The sequence below is a fragment of the Ambystoma mexicanum genome, chromosome 2q (assembly GCF_040938575.1).
Source record: "Ambystoma mexicanum isolate Mex_15411 chromosome 2q, UKY_AmexF1_1, whole genome shotgun sequence".
Taxonomy (NCBI): Eukaryota; Metazoa; Chordata; class Amphibia; order Caudata; family Ambystomatidae; genus Ambystoma; species Ambystoma mexicanum.
In genome coordinates, this window is record NC_090924.1 from 533,822,972 (window position 1) to 533,838,452 (window position 15,481).

Sequence of the window (15,481 nt, forward strand, 5' to 3'; positions counted from 1 at the left end):
TAAAACCAAAGAACACATCATCAACAATATTTGAAAAATGTCACGGGTGATATCAGACAGGGAACATGAACTGGTTTTGCAAGCATAGCACATTTCAATGTGCATGGCCTTTGAAGAATGTCAGGAACCATTTCTTTATAGAGGATGATGTAAAAGTCCCTCAAAGGGCTGGGATGATCTAGCGTGCAATGACTATTATTTTTTTAAAGATGTTTCCAACCAATTTAAATGGATTTCCAAAGATGAAACATAATTAGTTCACTCGCTTTTGCAGTTGAAAGCCTAGTTGTGTACCTGTAATATCATTCCTTCCGCCACCTGGGGGTCCCATTGCTGAAATCATCAAGATATCCAAAAGGTCCAAGCGGGAAGTATCCTTCTTGTCATACCAATGTCCGTGATCAATCCACTGCCGGAGAAGTTCTATCGGCGGCTGGGCTCCGTAAATCTCTTTTGCAGGCATGTTCAGATCATCTAGCGAGAAAGAAAACCCATGTGTGCAAGGTACAGATTGTTCAAACCAAAGTTTTCTTTATGTCAATCTAGGCAATTATTTCTATTGCAAATGTCTAGTTCTGTGTGAGGGAGAATACAAAACCCATAACATTAGAACTGAAATCCTTCTAAAAAGTCTATCCATGGTAGCAATCAGGGCTGGCCTCGTTGACCTACCAAAGATTACAATCCAGCTCGGCTTTTAGAATTGTTAAACTGATACGCAAACCATAACTCTTGAAATTAAATATGAACTATTTGAAAGCCAATCCACAGAAGTCCAGAATGTCAATAACACAATGATTCCTAGAGGCATGTTATATATATGTATAGAAGTGCACATCAATAGAGGACAATCGTTTTCTGAGGTACATATAAATCATTGAAGGGTAGTCAGAAGGGTCAATATAGTTCTCCTAATGTGGCTATTCTGAAATTTTGAATGGATTTTACTATTCCGGTAGTAACTAGACCAATCCGATTAATATCATATAGATCGCATTTAGGGGGTAATTCATAGAATTTCGCGCACAAGTGGCGCACAGTGTGCGCATGTGAATGTCTGCGCCAGCCGCGTGCGCTAAAATCGATTTCCGCGCACCGCGTATTCATGGATTTTAGCCTCCAAAACCAGCCGTGGCACAGAGTGGCGCAGCGACCCTGCAGCAGCGCCAGTTACGCCCCCCAAGAACACCCTCGCGCAAAGAAAAGCCATCAAAATCCCCAATCCAGAGCAAAGGGCTGCACTAACCCTGGACCAGTTTACAGGGCTGCCAAACAGCAAACGGCAAGCGGGGAACGTGCATTACTGGGGTTCGCGTGAAGTCTCACACGCGACTGGATCCGGGTATGTGTATTTCGGGGGTGCCCTGGAAGTTTCAAACGCGAAAGGGCCTGTGCGAGTGGGGTACGTGTATAACTGGGGTTCGCAGGAAGTCTCACACGCGGTTGGAGCAGGGCACGTGTATTACGGGGGTTTGCGGGAAGTTTCACACGCGAAAGGGCCTGTGCGAGTGGGGTACGTGTATAACTGGGGTTTGCGGGAAGTTTCACACGCGATTGGAGCAGGGTACGTGTATTACGGGGTTCGCAGGAAGTTTCACACGCGAAAGGGCCTGTGCAAGTGGGGTACGTGTATTACTGGGGTTCGCGGGAAGTCTCACACGCGATTGGTCCCAGTATGTGTATTTTGGGGTGCGCGGGAAGTTTCACACGCGATTGGCCCTGTGCGAGTGGGGTACGTGTATAACTGGGGTTCGCAGGAAGTTTCACATGTGAAAGGGCCTGTGCGAGTGGGGTACGTGTATTACTGGGGTTCGCGGGAAGTCTCACACGTGATTGGATCCGGGTACGTGTATTACTGGGGTTCGTGTGAAGTTTCACACGCGAAAGGGCCTGTGCGAGTGGGGTACATGTATTACTGGGGTTTGCAGGAAGTTTCACACGCGATTGGCCCTGTGCGAGCAGGGTACGTGTATAACTGGGGTGCGGGAGAAGTTTCACACGCGATTTGAGCAGGGTACATGTATTCCTGGGGTGCGCGGGAAGTTTCACACGCGATTTTGCTATCAGAGTGGTGTACTGAATTTCGGGGGTGCGCGGGGAGTCCTACACGTGAATTGGCAGTGTGGGTACTCCCAGGTGTTCCCTCTACACCCTCCACGGCCCCTGAAGGCAGCCCACACCACAGGGGACTACCCTGCACCCCTGGTCATGTCCCGCAGGCAGCCCATCTACCATGGGCCTGCCCCCCAGCCAAGCCACATGTCAGCTTGCACTACTGATCACCCACTCATGTCCCCCTGCACCCCCACCCCCCAGCAGTCAGGGGCACCTGCCAGCAGGCCCCCACTCATGTCCCACTCATGTCCCTTTGCACCCCCACCCCCCAGCAGTCAGGGGCACCTGCCAGCAGGCCCCCACTCATGTCCATTTGCACCCCCACCCCCCAGCAGTCAGGGGCACCTGCCAGCAGGCCCCCACTCATGTCCCACTCATGTCCCTTTGCACCCCCACCCCCCTGCAGTCAGGGGCACCTGCCAGCAGGCCCCCACTCATGTCCCCTGCACCTCCACCCCCCCTGCAGTCAGGGGCACCTGCCAGCAGGCCCCCACTCATGTCCCACTCATGTCCCTTTGCATCCCCAGCAGTGACATGTCGATCTCATGACACAAACCAAAAGTCAACTATGTACATCAACACATGTCCGTCACACACACACACACACACACACAGGTTGCCATTCAATAAGTAAACCCACATTCTGACATGCATGAACCCAATGAGCGAATCACACACATTGAAGTAAAATATCAAAATGTATTAACATGAAAATCAATGTAAATATAAGAAAGCATAAAATAATTGCAAACATGAAATGAAATGCATGTCCAATAAAAAAATTAATGAAATGCAGAAGAAATCCAAAGTAATCCAAAAGAAAAATGGCAAAAAGTGTCTGTACACCAAACCAACTCCAAATTAAACGCAAAAAGGAAAATCCATTGATCCATGGTGAAACGAAATGAAAAAGTCCAAATAAATTCAACGTCCAACTATGTACAATCCATTTGCAAGTGTCCATGAGCCCAACGAAATAAAAGAAAGCTACCTAATAACCTACCTAATAAAAAAACTATATACAAAAGTGTGGGGCAAAGTCCAATAGCCCCAAAATAAAAATAAACAAAAAGGAAACCTAACACTACTAACTATTTACAATGGCGGCGGGCAAGTCCTGCAGCTCACTCGGTGATGTTGTCAGCCAGGGCATCATCAAACTCCAAGTCTATTTGGCGGAGGCGGGCCTCTGTCCTGGCCCCGAGTCCTCGCAGGGAGGCACTCATGGCCTGTTCCAACTCCCTGCGAGTTGCCTCGAGGCACTCTGCCCGCCTCAAAGCCCGACACATGGAGAACTCCGCCCTGAGTGAGCCGCGCCTCTTCTGCCCGCCGCCGCTCCGCACCTATCTGCTGGCCCAACCGCTGCCACATGGAAGACACTCCCATTCCTGGGTCCTCCTGCCCTCTGGCCAATGCCTGCCCCTCCGATGGTGATGGCCCGAGCCATCATTGCTCCCACCTAGAGCCTGCTCCTGCTGCTGCTGTCCATGTGCCGTGTCTGATGGTGCCTGCACATCCTCCATCAGCTGGTCTCCAGTTGTGGTGTCCACCCCTGCTGGGCTGCCGACTCCCGACTGTGGCAGGGATGTGAGCTCCACCAAGCTGGCTGTGTTGGTTGGGCCAGGTCCACAGGGGGCCCTGGTGGAATCTGGGCCAGAAGACGGTGTGGAGAACGACTGGCGCATAGTTTCCACAGAGGAGGAGAGGTCCGCCAGAGTGTGCGATACATGTAGGAACCCACCAACCAGGGCCCCTCCCAGCAGTGCCACGTCACGACGCTGCTCTTTGTGATGGTGTGCGTTCTCCACCCAGGAAGAATGCACGTCATCACGAATGACACGCGTGCGCAGCGCAACACCAACAAGGACGGAGCCCATACGTTCGTGGGACCCCTCGTCCGCAGGTAGTGGAGAGGCAGATGACATGGCACTCTCCCCTACCTGCGGACGGGCCTGGGACGGGGCCTCCCTGCTGGTGCATGGTGGTGCAGTCACAGGGTCAAGGACAGCAACATGCACAGGCCCCTCCGCGGTGACCTGTGCTGCCTCCTGACCCTGGCCCTGAACTGCACCACTTGCACCAGTGGTACTACCCCCACCAGGCCCCATGTGCGGCTCAGTAGCGGGCTCCTCCTTCTCTGTGAAGACCACCAACATGGATGTCTCCACACCGTCTTCCGCCAGTGGAAGCCCCTGTGGGGGCTCACTCGGCCCTTCCGCCACAGCTGTTGTGGCAGACGCAGTACCAGCCCCCTTGCTCCCAGATGATGGTAATTCCTGGGAGGGTGGCTGGGCCTTGTGTCGCTGCCCAGTGGAGGCCTCCCCGCCGCTTGGCTCCACAGCGCCGTCTCTGCCCTCTTCTTCACTTGACGCTGAATAGAGGGAGACATAGAACACAAGCATCAGGGTACAGTATAAAATACCCTAGACAGGAAGCAATAACACATGAGTGGCACTGTCAAATGTCACTTCCATCCTGTCATTCCACAACACATTGGTGAATGCACACAACACACATGCAGAAACAGTCCCGGCGCCTGCAATCAACATCAACATCCATGTAGAAGGGCCCCTGTAAACCAAGATGTTGCCTTCAAAGTCACATGCATCCATGGCGTTTCAAAGTCACACACACACACACACACTTCTCAGGCACACACACACACACACACGTGCACCATACATGTACATGACATCAGCACCCATTCCTCACCCCCCCCCCTCCATGTCCAGGAACAGAGACAGCCATGCTTTCATATGTGCATTCCGCATAGAGCTCCCCATGTTGCATTAAAACACATGAAACAACCATTTGGTTCAACATAACTGGTCTCACAAGCATGACCATGATGTCCCTGCACACAAACATCCATACATGGCCTATGTCACACATACAGGCAAGCATCAGACTACCAGCACACTGCAACATGCCCTGTCTCACACAGCAATGCTTGGCCACTTACCGCTCAACTCCAGACGGGTCTGCCTCCGAAGGATCTGGGCGTGGATCTGGATGTTACTCATGCGTGCCCGGCGAGGCGCCGGGCCTTTATGAGGGTCCTGGACCTGAAGTCCTCCCAGCGCTTCTTGACGTGCTTGATTTCACGGGTTACCACCCCCTCCGCATTGATGGCAACCACTACGTCGTCCCAGATCCTCTCCCGTCCTTCCTTGTTGGCGCGTCATGTTCCGAAGAGGGCATCATAATGCCCCAGGACATGCTCCACCAGGACACCAACTTCGGTGGCAGTGAAACTGGTGGCCCTCTGCCTCTCTGGCTGGGGGTTGCCAGTGGTGCCAGATAGAGATGTGCCCGACATGGCAACCCCAGAGGCAGGAGTGGGTGGGCAACTGGGTCCTGGGGCCGGGCTGTGGAGCGATGGTATCCCAGTCAGGAATCTTCTGTTCCAGCAGGGGTGGACACAGCAACTGGACCCCTGCAGATGGCTGATGTGCATGCACCAAATGGCAGGGCACGTGGGCAGCAGACAGTCAGGCAGCAGCAGATGGCAGGTGGGAGCGTGCTCGGGGCTGTGGGGGCAGGAAAATGGCCTTCAGGGCAGGAGTGTGGTCTCCTGTGTGTTTTCGCGTGGCCAGCTTGATACAGAGTGATTTGGCACGTGAAAAAATTGCACGTCAGCGTGTAATTCGAGGAAAGGGCTTTAGCGCGTAAGCGCGTCAGCACACGCATGCAATTTCATTGGACCAAAGGCCCTTAGCGCGTAAGTTACATCACGCGCGCAGCTGTTTCCCTCATAGCACGTGATGACAGAGCACACGTGGAAAAACTGCACGTCCGAGTGTCATCGCGTGTAATTGAGGGGAAAAGGGCCTGCGTACACGCGTATCTGACGTGTACGTGTGGGCCGGTTTAAAAGCTACGTGTAGGACGCCATTTCCTTGTACGTGCTTTTCGTGGAGAGCGAGTGGGTAAAATATGTACTTCTTGTCGGTTCACACGCGAATACTTCACAGCGTTTCTAGTTCGTACTCCCTGTTACCTCCGACAGCTCTTTTCTGATTTTTTGTTGGGCCTGTTTCCTCAAACAGAGTTCACTTCTCCTTTTGTCCTGTCTCCTCAGACAGCGTACAATTCTTCTTTTGGCGGGGGTGTTGCCAACGCACACACGCGTGTATTTTTCACGTTCTTTTTCCAGGCAGACGGTGAGTTCCGCACGTACTTAGCAACTGTGCTTGCCCCGTGTGTTGCGTTCCCCTTCAGAGTTCATTGTAGGCTGCGTGTATTACGCATACGCTTATTTTTGTTTTTCTGGGTGCCACAGCATACTGCGGGTTCATTTTTTCACGCACGTGGTCTAAGAGGGGTTGCGTGCACGTTAATTTTAGATTTTGGGCTGCCTGTGCGTTGCGTGACCCGTCATTTTCCCCCAGGGGTCACAGGCAGCCTTGTTAGAGCACTAGGGTACGAATTCCACCTAGTATCCTACCCGTTTGACCCCCAATTGCCCAGGACAATAGTTTACTGCAACTCCCATACGCACACCGACATCAGTGCCATGGTTGGGAGGCGACCAAGCGGTAAGGGAGGCAAAGGTGGCTGACCTTCAAAAGGTGGGCGCGGTATGGGACGTGGCTGGGATTTGCAGGGTGCCCCTATACCCCCATGTGTGGAGGAACAATCAGGGACACCCATGCCCCCCTCCCATGGTTGCGGGAAACGTGGCTGACACCATCCCAGCTCAGCCCCTGTTGGACCAGCCCATTGTGGCACCTGACCTGGCACAGGATGACTCCCAGGCTGACTTCCAGGTCAGCAAGTCTAGGCCACGTGTGGCAGTGCAAGTTGTTGTCACCAAGCCACGTGGATCTGGGGCAGCTATGTCATCTGCTGCCCCAAGTATGCAGGGTGGGGAGGCTGCAGGGGCAGCTGCAGCTCCATCCGCCCCAGCTCTGACTCTCCCAGCCAGAAAAGTATCAGTCCAGGTCCATCAAACTGACGTTCCCCCTGCCAACATTACCCTGCAACCAATGCCTGCATCAAGACCTATGGTCATTGTGCATTCCCACACTCCTACTACCCAGTCCACCGGTGATTCTGCCCCTACTGACCAGAGCGGCGTAAGCCACTCTGGCTCCGCTCCACCTTTAAAGAAGAGGAAGAAGGGTGCTCTGGCACGACAGGCTGAGACCCCAGACACGGCTACACACTCCGACACGTCAAGGAAGCCTTGCTTTAATGACGCGGAACTTGATGCACTTGTGTCCTATGTGTCGGCACATAGCCACGAAATGCTGGTGACTGCAGGGTCCAAGACCACAACTGGTCAATGTAAGGCACACTGGCAGATCATCGCCGACCGCATAAGTTCCCTTGGATTTGTGAGGCGCACAGCTGATGATTGCTACAAGTGGTGGAATGACCTGAAACGCAGAGCAAAGAACAAGCTGGCCTCAAATCATGCCGCTACTCTGGTGACTGGCGGTGGGTCTCCACAAGAGGACAACAAATTCACTGAACATTCTTCTGTTGCTGGGGCCTTCGTCAAAGAGGAACAGATCCAAGGTGTGGGAGAACTACCTGATTATGATGCATTGTCCGGTGAGTGCCCATGTATGTGTGTGTAATGCATGTGTATGTTGTTTGGGTGACGGGTTCTGAGTGAGTGCAAGGTGAGGGTGTGTGTGTCTGAGTGGTATGGGTCACCCATGTGCTTCATCCAAAACATTCAGCGGCCTTGGATTTGGGTGTGACAGTATCCCTTCTGCCCACAGTAGTAATTTAGCGCAACATTACGGCAGTTGCCCTTGAAGTTTTTATTTTTCAGTGTTCGTTCAGTGTTCGTTTCAATTCTCCCACTTTTGCTACGCATTCCTCAGCCCTATTGTCACATTTGTGACATGCTTCTGTCATTGATGAGCCCAACATTGGCCCACATGTGTTACCTTGTTAGGTGAATGATTTGACCATACAGGCTGATTGAGTATTGGCCTGATCACATACATTTTTGTGGCCTGTTTGAATGTGGAAGATGATAGTTGTTTCCTGTCATGTTGAAGTGCACAACCATTGATGTGTACATCGGCCTGCAATCACTGTATTTTTGTACACTGGATGTGTTGCAGTATGTGGCACATGCGTATTTTGTCACACTATGTAGCATTTTTCATCTCATCATGTCCATCTCACATGGATGGCTGACAGTACTTATTCACTGACATATGGATGTACTTGTGGAATGTACCATGGCTATGGTACATGCCATCTGTGTGATGGCATGTGTCATGTATGTGTATTGGACATGTCACTCACAGGCCAATGTGTGATGGCAGTGCTACCCAGCATGCCGCAAATGTGTTGCTCTTTCATCTTGGTGTCATCGGTGTCTGCCTTTTGCCTCCCCTTCCAACTCAGTGACAGTGCATGCATGGGAGGGTTATAGTCATGTGGGACATGTGTAAATCATGTACTGGTTCTGTAGCTTGACAGGCCTATTTGTGTGCTATGGTGCTAATGCCTGTTTCCATTTTTTGTCTTTCATGTTTTTGCAGGGGATGACGCACTTGATGCTGTTGAGGTTGAGGAGATGGTGCAGACCCAGGAGGAATCTCAGGCACGACTGGGCACCAGTGGGGGACGTGGTGTGGTGGTGGGTGAGAACCCAATCTTGCTGCAGACCATTCTGTCCAGGGGTGTCTCTGGGTGCACCTCCCCAGACCTCTATTCAGGTGCTGATTTGGATGATGAGAACTATGTGCCGTCGCAGGTAAATGTTTCTGGCAGGGATTCTATTCTGTCCAACCCACCTGCACCAGGGGTAGAACCCTCTATGGGGATGTCAGTGTTGGTAAGTCCACCTTTGGCTGTTACGGATGCAGGGTCACACTCCACAACATCTGATCCTGTTCCTGGACCAGCAGATCAGAAGGGGAATGCAGTCCTGCAGCCTCAGGCAGTGCCGGCACAGCAAGGCGCAGATCACCTTGCCCCAAATTGGTGTGGTGCCCGCCGATGCGGTGGCTGTATGTCACCTGGCAATACCGTATGGGAACAATCCATGTACGGTATGGCAACCCAACAGGCAGCATCAGTTGAGATGATGGCTCAAGCAATGGAGAGGGTGGCCACTTCCAATGTCCACCCTGAAAGGCATATGGAGCAACTACAGCAGGCAACAGACTCCATTTGCCAATCACACAGGGAAGACATGTTGGTGTCCAACAGGGACCGATGGGCGGCACTGGAGACTCTAGGCCAATCGATATCAATAGAGTCCCAGGGCCACAGGGAAGCCCTGAGGGTAGAACTCCATCACCTCAGGGAGACTCTTGTTGACCTTGAGGCTTCCACTAACTTGAGGACAGAACAGCAGCTGGAGCGGCTCACACGTTCGCTCTCAGCCGAGATGCATGCAACACGGGAGGAGATCCGGGCATCACGTCAGGTGCTGCATGGGGATCTCCGCACTACAATCCTCCAGAACGAGACCTTCCACACCCGCATGCTTGCTGCCATGGAGGACCATACCAGGGCTTTGTGTGGGCTGCCTCCCATAGCACCACCACCTCTTCATGCAGCAGCAGAGGGTGATGAGAGCGACAGCAGCAGTTCTCCCACAATGGCATAACCGTGCAGGCCATGAGCCCATGGAGGTGTTTTTTTTCCCAACATCCACACAGGTGGCTGTTGGTGCGTACCCTGTCCTCGGACCTCCTGGGTGGCCTCCCCCCCTGACCCCCACATGGCCATTTTTTTTTTTTTTTTTTTTTACAATGTGTTGCCTTGTGTGGCTCCCGTGGGCATCCACTGTATTCCGGCTGGGCACATGCAGGCTTGTCCTGAGTTTGGGTTAGATGCTTGGTTTCGTGAGACACACACCCCTCCTGCTTCCCGTTTGCATGGGCTTGCAAAGTGTGTGCCCAAGTGACAGTGAATTACACAGTGACGTTGGACTCCCATGAGCTGTGTGGGCAGTCTGTAGTCAATACTGTGTATACATTCCTAGTGGATATTGTTGGTTGTATTGTACACTGCCACTGCATGGTGTATTGATATGTGCTTGTGCATCCATGTCTTCCTCCTAATTTTCAGGTTCATACCTCATGTCTTCACAAGGCCGTCTACTTTGGAGATGGAGTTCATGTTGTAAGCAGTGGACTTACACATTTGCGTGGCAGCAACACTGTACAGTTGGAAGGGGTTGATATGCTGGCATAATCAGGTTGTAAGACTACCACTACTTTAACTTGGTACTGTCAGGTTTTTGCTATGTTTGAGGTTGTGTAGCTGCATTGTATTGTTGGTAAGTATTTGGTCATGTGTTGTTAGTTCTACATTACTGGGAGCATATTGTGTGTGGCCAGTTTCCATCAGGGACACTGTACTTTGTGACACTTGTGTCAGGTTTTGGGGATTGCTTTGTTTGCTCTCACATAGCATGACATGCCATGGTGTGTTGGGTGGCGGTGCTGGCGAGGGGTTGGGTGACATGGCACTGTTGTCATGTTGGATTTTGCAAGGGGGTAATGAATTTAGCAGCATAGAAGTGTGTCTTTTGATGACACAGCATTGGTGGTGTTTGTGTAGGTAGGGATGCACACAATGTAACACTTCCAGGTGACCAATCTCAGGCTGGTATGGTTGTGACAGTTGACTGTCCCTTATGTCATCATCATTGATTGTCAGCTGGTATGTGCCAGGGCTGTGTGCACTCCACAGGGGTGTGATTTTAGGTGAAGTAATTAGCCACCAGCTGCGTACGGGCTGCCTCACCCTGTGCCCTTTCCTCTCCCATGCGCAGGGGCCGTGCATGTGGTTGGGCATGTGGGGGCACGCCCATGTCCACCGGCAGGCCCCGGCATGTTGCAACATTGTGCAGGACGCATGCTGCCACTATGATCCTGCACACTACTGGGGGAGCGTATAACAGCTTCCCGCCAGAGCGGTCAAGGGAGCGAAAGCGTGACTTGAGCACTCCGAATGTGCGCTCCACTATGCCCCAGGTTGCAATGTGGGCTGTGTTGTATCTTACCTCGGGTGGCGTAGTGGGGTTCCGAATTGGCGTCATCATGTGGGTGCTCAGAGGGTAGGCACTGTCCCCTGGGAAGGTGGTGATGGGTATCATTAGTGGGGTTGTGACATTACTCAGTATCTGACATGCATGCATGTGCTGTGGCATTTATACTCACCGAGCAGCCATGTATCGCCATGCCGCCCAGCTTCTAGGTCCCGGTTTAGGGTTGACATTCTGTAAATAAAACTGTCGTGGGCAGACCCTGGATAGTTGGCATATACTGAGGTGATGATTCCCTTGGCATCACATACTACCTGCACGTTGATGGAATGCCAGTGCTTGCGGTTTCTATAGATGTGCTCTGATGCCCTGGGAGGACGTAGAGCCACATGGGTCCAATCAATGGCACCTAGGACTTTGGGGAATTGTGCCACCCCGTAGAAATCCTGGACGGCAGCCTGCCTTTCTGCAGGTGTTCTGGGCAGGTATATGTGCCTGTGGACTGATGGGCGTGCAGTCATGATGGCCAAGACCTGGTGTAGGCAGCGTGACTGCGTGGCCTGTGACACCCCCCCCCCCACTATAGCACTTGTCCGCTGAAATGATCCAGTGGCCAAGAAGTGCAGTACATTGAGGACCTTCTCCAGAGGGCTGAGTGCTTGGGAGCACAGAGTGGGTGATGTGAGGTCATCCTCCCACTCACTCACCAGGTAGAGTATTATGTGAGGTGGAAACCTGTACCTCCCATACACCTGGTCATCAGGCATCCCAAAAAGGCTGGTTCTGGGTGTGAAAATTCTGGGCCTGACTATCCTCCTCCTCCTCCTGCGGTATCCCACGACCACTGCTGTTAGGAACGGTATATTCATCCTGGCGTCTGAGCTTGTTTGTTGTTTGCGTGCACTTTTATGCTGCGCGGGTCCACGTACGCCTGCTTCCTGCTGGCGTACGTGTTTCCGGATTAGCGAGTCTTTTTTGGCGCTCGCGTTAGCCCTGTTCGAATCCATGAATACGTGTTTTGAACGTGCGTGTGGGCGTTCCGCGCATTTGCCTCCTGTACTTCCCCTGTGACGCCCATATTTTCACACGTTGTTCCCCATTCCGCATGTCACGCCCCCTGTTCCTCCTACTTTTGTTGTGTGCGCCGCGCTATGTGCGATTTCGCTGTGCGCGTAGCACACGCTGTTTGGAGACGTGTGCGCTAGCGTGCGCCGCGCAGAATTTTGGCGCACATCCTGGGATTTACACACGCACGGACTTCCATGAATCTCTGTGCGCGGGTTTCGCTGCGATTTTCACACTGGCACTGCGATTCGCACGCTTTTGCACGCTTGTGCCGAAAATTTCAGCGCACATTAATTCCATGAATCGGCCTGTTTGTATATAAACATTCTGCAGCCTTATTAATTCATAATAAGCATTTGTGGGTATAATACAGCAAGGCAAGTGCTGTCATTCTAGCACTGACATTATTTTATGACCATCTGTATTTGTTGTTGTTTGGTACAGAATAGCATATTTATTCCCTCTTTGGTTATGATTGTGGTGCAGATAATTACTACAACGTATGGCCCTTAGCAAAGAGTTCTGAGGCCTCAAACTAGGTCCAAGAAACATGGGCCAAGCTTGAATACCACTGAAAAATATAGCCAGTTCTTCAATGATTTCACAAAACAAGGGTGAACCTTTAAATGTTTGGATATCTAGACATCTCTAGTAAACGAGTTATTCTCATAATGTCCAGAATTTCATTTGATATCCACTCTCTCACCAGTGAAGGGGATTTGCAGAGAGACACAATTTTGTAATATACTACAGTGCCATGTGTGACATCAATAAAGATGAAAAGAGAGTCACGATTTTTCCTGATAATGATTCAAAAAAAGACATTAAGGCCAACTCACCAAAGACAGGCCCACTCCCCATTGCCCTCTCCAAGAATATTGCTTAGAAATCACCCATATTCCACAAGAAGCTTAAAAGTCACATTTCTCTCAAGTCTCAAGATGTGTTAAATACTAATATCATTTAATCAATGGGGTAAACTTGACATTAAAGGCAGAGAACAATATGGAGTCAGGCTGACATTTATGCAAATATGAAGGCACATGGACATTCAATATAAAAGTATCGTTCAGGTTGCACCAGTGTTTGAAAAGGGAGAATAGTATTTGAGATGGATTACGTATGATCAGGTTCTATATTTTATATTGAGAATTAGTAATCAGCTGGCTCATTCTTAGCCACATATGGGTGCTAAATTACCCACATTATAGTTAGCAAAGTTAGTTAATCATCTGACCAAAGGTTTATTCTTACCAACAAACACCACTGCTTTCTTTCCCATAGGAGGACCATAGACACCCTTTCTTCTTCGATCCAGTTTTGACATGATAATATCTTGAGTTTGATTGGCTGACGTTCTTGCAGAAAAGTTGATGTTATTGGGTGTGTACTTTTCTTTTGGAAGTTTCAGAAGGAAGCCATTAGTAATTGCTGATTTGCCTGTGCCAGTTGGCCCAACCAGTAAAAGAGGGACTTGATGATCCAAGTATGTTTTCAAAAAGAAGCATTGTCTGGCAGTTTCCATTGTTGGAATTGTAAGATCAGAGACCTAAGACATAGGAGAAGAAATTGGAAAATAAGTGTAAACAAGTCAAACATATTCTTCAAAGGTACATTGAAATATAATTAAATATAATATAACTTTTTTTTCATATAGCACTTCATGCCAGATTTCTCCTGTCTCTAAACATGGTCGTTATAGGTTTTATTAGAACCATGTACTGGTGTGCCAACCAATCAGCAAGTTAGGAATGCGGTAAAGCCTGCATATGAGCCGGCTTAGAGCTACGCTCATTCGTTCTCGCTGCTGTCTACCTCCCAATTTGCTCTTGCAACAAAATAAACTAAAACATAGCTTCCTCTTGTTTCCTTCGTGCCCTCTTGGTACCTTTCTGTGCCTCCTCCTCCTCCAGCTTCTGTGCTGTTATGGAAACCTAAAGGTGGGTTGCTCTCATTTGGACAAGTTAACTTTACAGTTTTTCCATAGTGGCCAGCTTTGTCTTATTTTATTTCTTTCTTTTTGTTAAACGGGCTTGCGCTTCTCCCTCAAATTCACTCAACAAAAACAATTGCTATTGCACACACGTACAAATGGCGAAAATGCACAGTAGGTTGTGCCGTCCTGGGCAGTAACAGTGCAGCCCTATGTTCGTTAGGGCTTTTGTGGAGGGTGGCGGGCCAATACTGGCCAGGATGACTCACCCTTCTGTGCATTATGACCTTATTATTAATCAATTGAATGGTACTTTGTCAGCACCTTCCACCCCGGTTTCAACGTTGCTAACTGCTTGCTGGCATCATGTCAGAGTCAAGCGCTTAACTTGCTGAGCTATCCGACATTAGGGATAATTAACATAATATCAACTGTAAAGTGGACGAAAAAACTCCAGAAAGCAGATATAAGTGACACATGGCTCTATTTCTTCTGGACTCTGCAAAAAACATGTGTGGCTAGCTAGAAGGTGAATAGCATCTAAATCGGAGACATTGATTTTATGTATTCAACATTTTACAATTTGAAACTAAAACTCTGGTGACGTAACAGTGAACCTATTGCACCTCTTCCAGGACTGGATCGAAGAAATAGTTCTCTGCGCGCCATTCATCACACAACTACTCTTGATGTGGAATGTCAGAGGTACTTCTTACAAGCATAACTGGCTCGCAACAATGAAAAGTGGGCCTACATTTTGCAGCACAAACTGTGGTCTACGACAAGTATGTCCGAGGCATACCATTAAATGAAGAAAACTAAATTCTGCTTCTAAGTGGCCTTTTGAGGAGCCAGTTGTGTATGTATTCAGTATAACATCTTTTATATCGAACAACTTTTATAGAACTGCATAATTTCTGTAAACAGAGGCCAATCAGTTTATATTGAAATCATATGGGTATTGAAAGACGTAGACATTCATCTCCAGCCCTTTTGTTTTCCATGTTTTTGGCTACACTTGAATTACAAACGTTATGTGGTAAAGATTTTGTAATGTTCCAACCACCACTGTAGAAGTCTTCTCTAGTCCTTTAGCTGAGAAATTAACCTATTTGGCCCCTGCCCCTTGTCCAGAACATAGTCGGTTGAGAAGAGGTTGGGGAAACGATAATAGCAGGGGACATAAGCGGGATTAAGAAAAGGGATGCAGAGAACTAAATAGATTGTGGAGATACAATGGGGTGAGGTAGAAGGAATGTGGCTGCATAAATGGAGGTGCATGTGTCATGATTGCATTGCATTCAACGGAATGGTGATCACCTAGATTGAAAATAAGACTTCTCGTGCTAACAAGTATTTTCAAGTGATGGTGTGTTCTAGCATCTTAGAAGGGAATA

The 15,481-nt window shown here is 49.8% G+C and overlaps 1 protein-coding gene across 1 annotated transcript in view; it reads right to left on the bottom strand.

Annotated features, from left to right (window-relative positions):
• The window catches only part of DNAH3 (dynein axonemal heavy chain 3), a 1,861,430-nt gene that overhangs the window by 789,195 nt on the left and 1,056,754 nt on the right, over positions 1-15,481 (bottom strand). Inside the window, exons 42-43 of the mRNA XM_069647670.1 lie at positions 13,406-13,700; positions 295-474 (exon numbers count right to left, since the gene is read on the bottom strand). Coding sequence (XP_069503771.1) covers positions 295-474; positions 13,406-13,700 — 475 coding nt within the window. The remainder of the gene's footprint in view (positions 1-294; positions 475-13,405; positions 13,701-15,481) is intronic.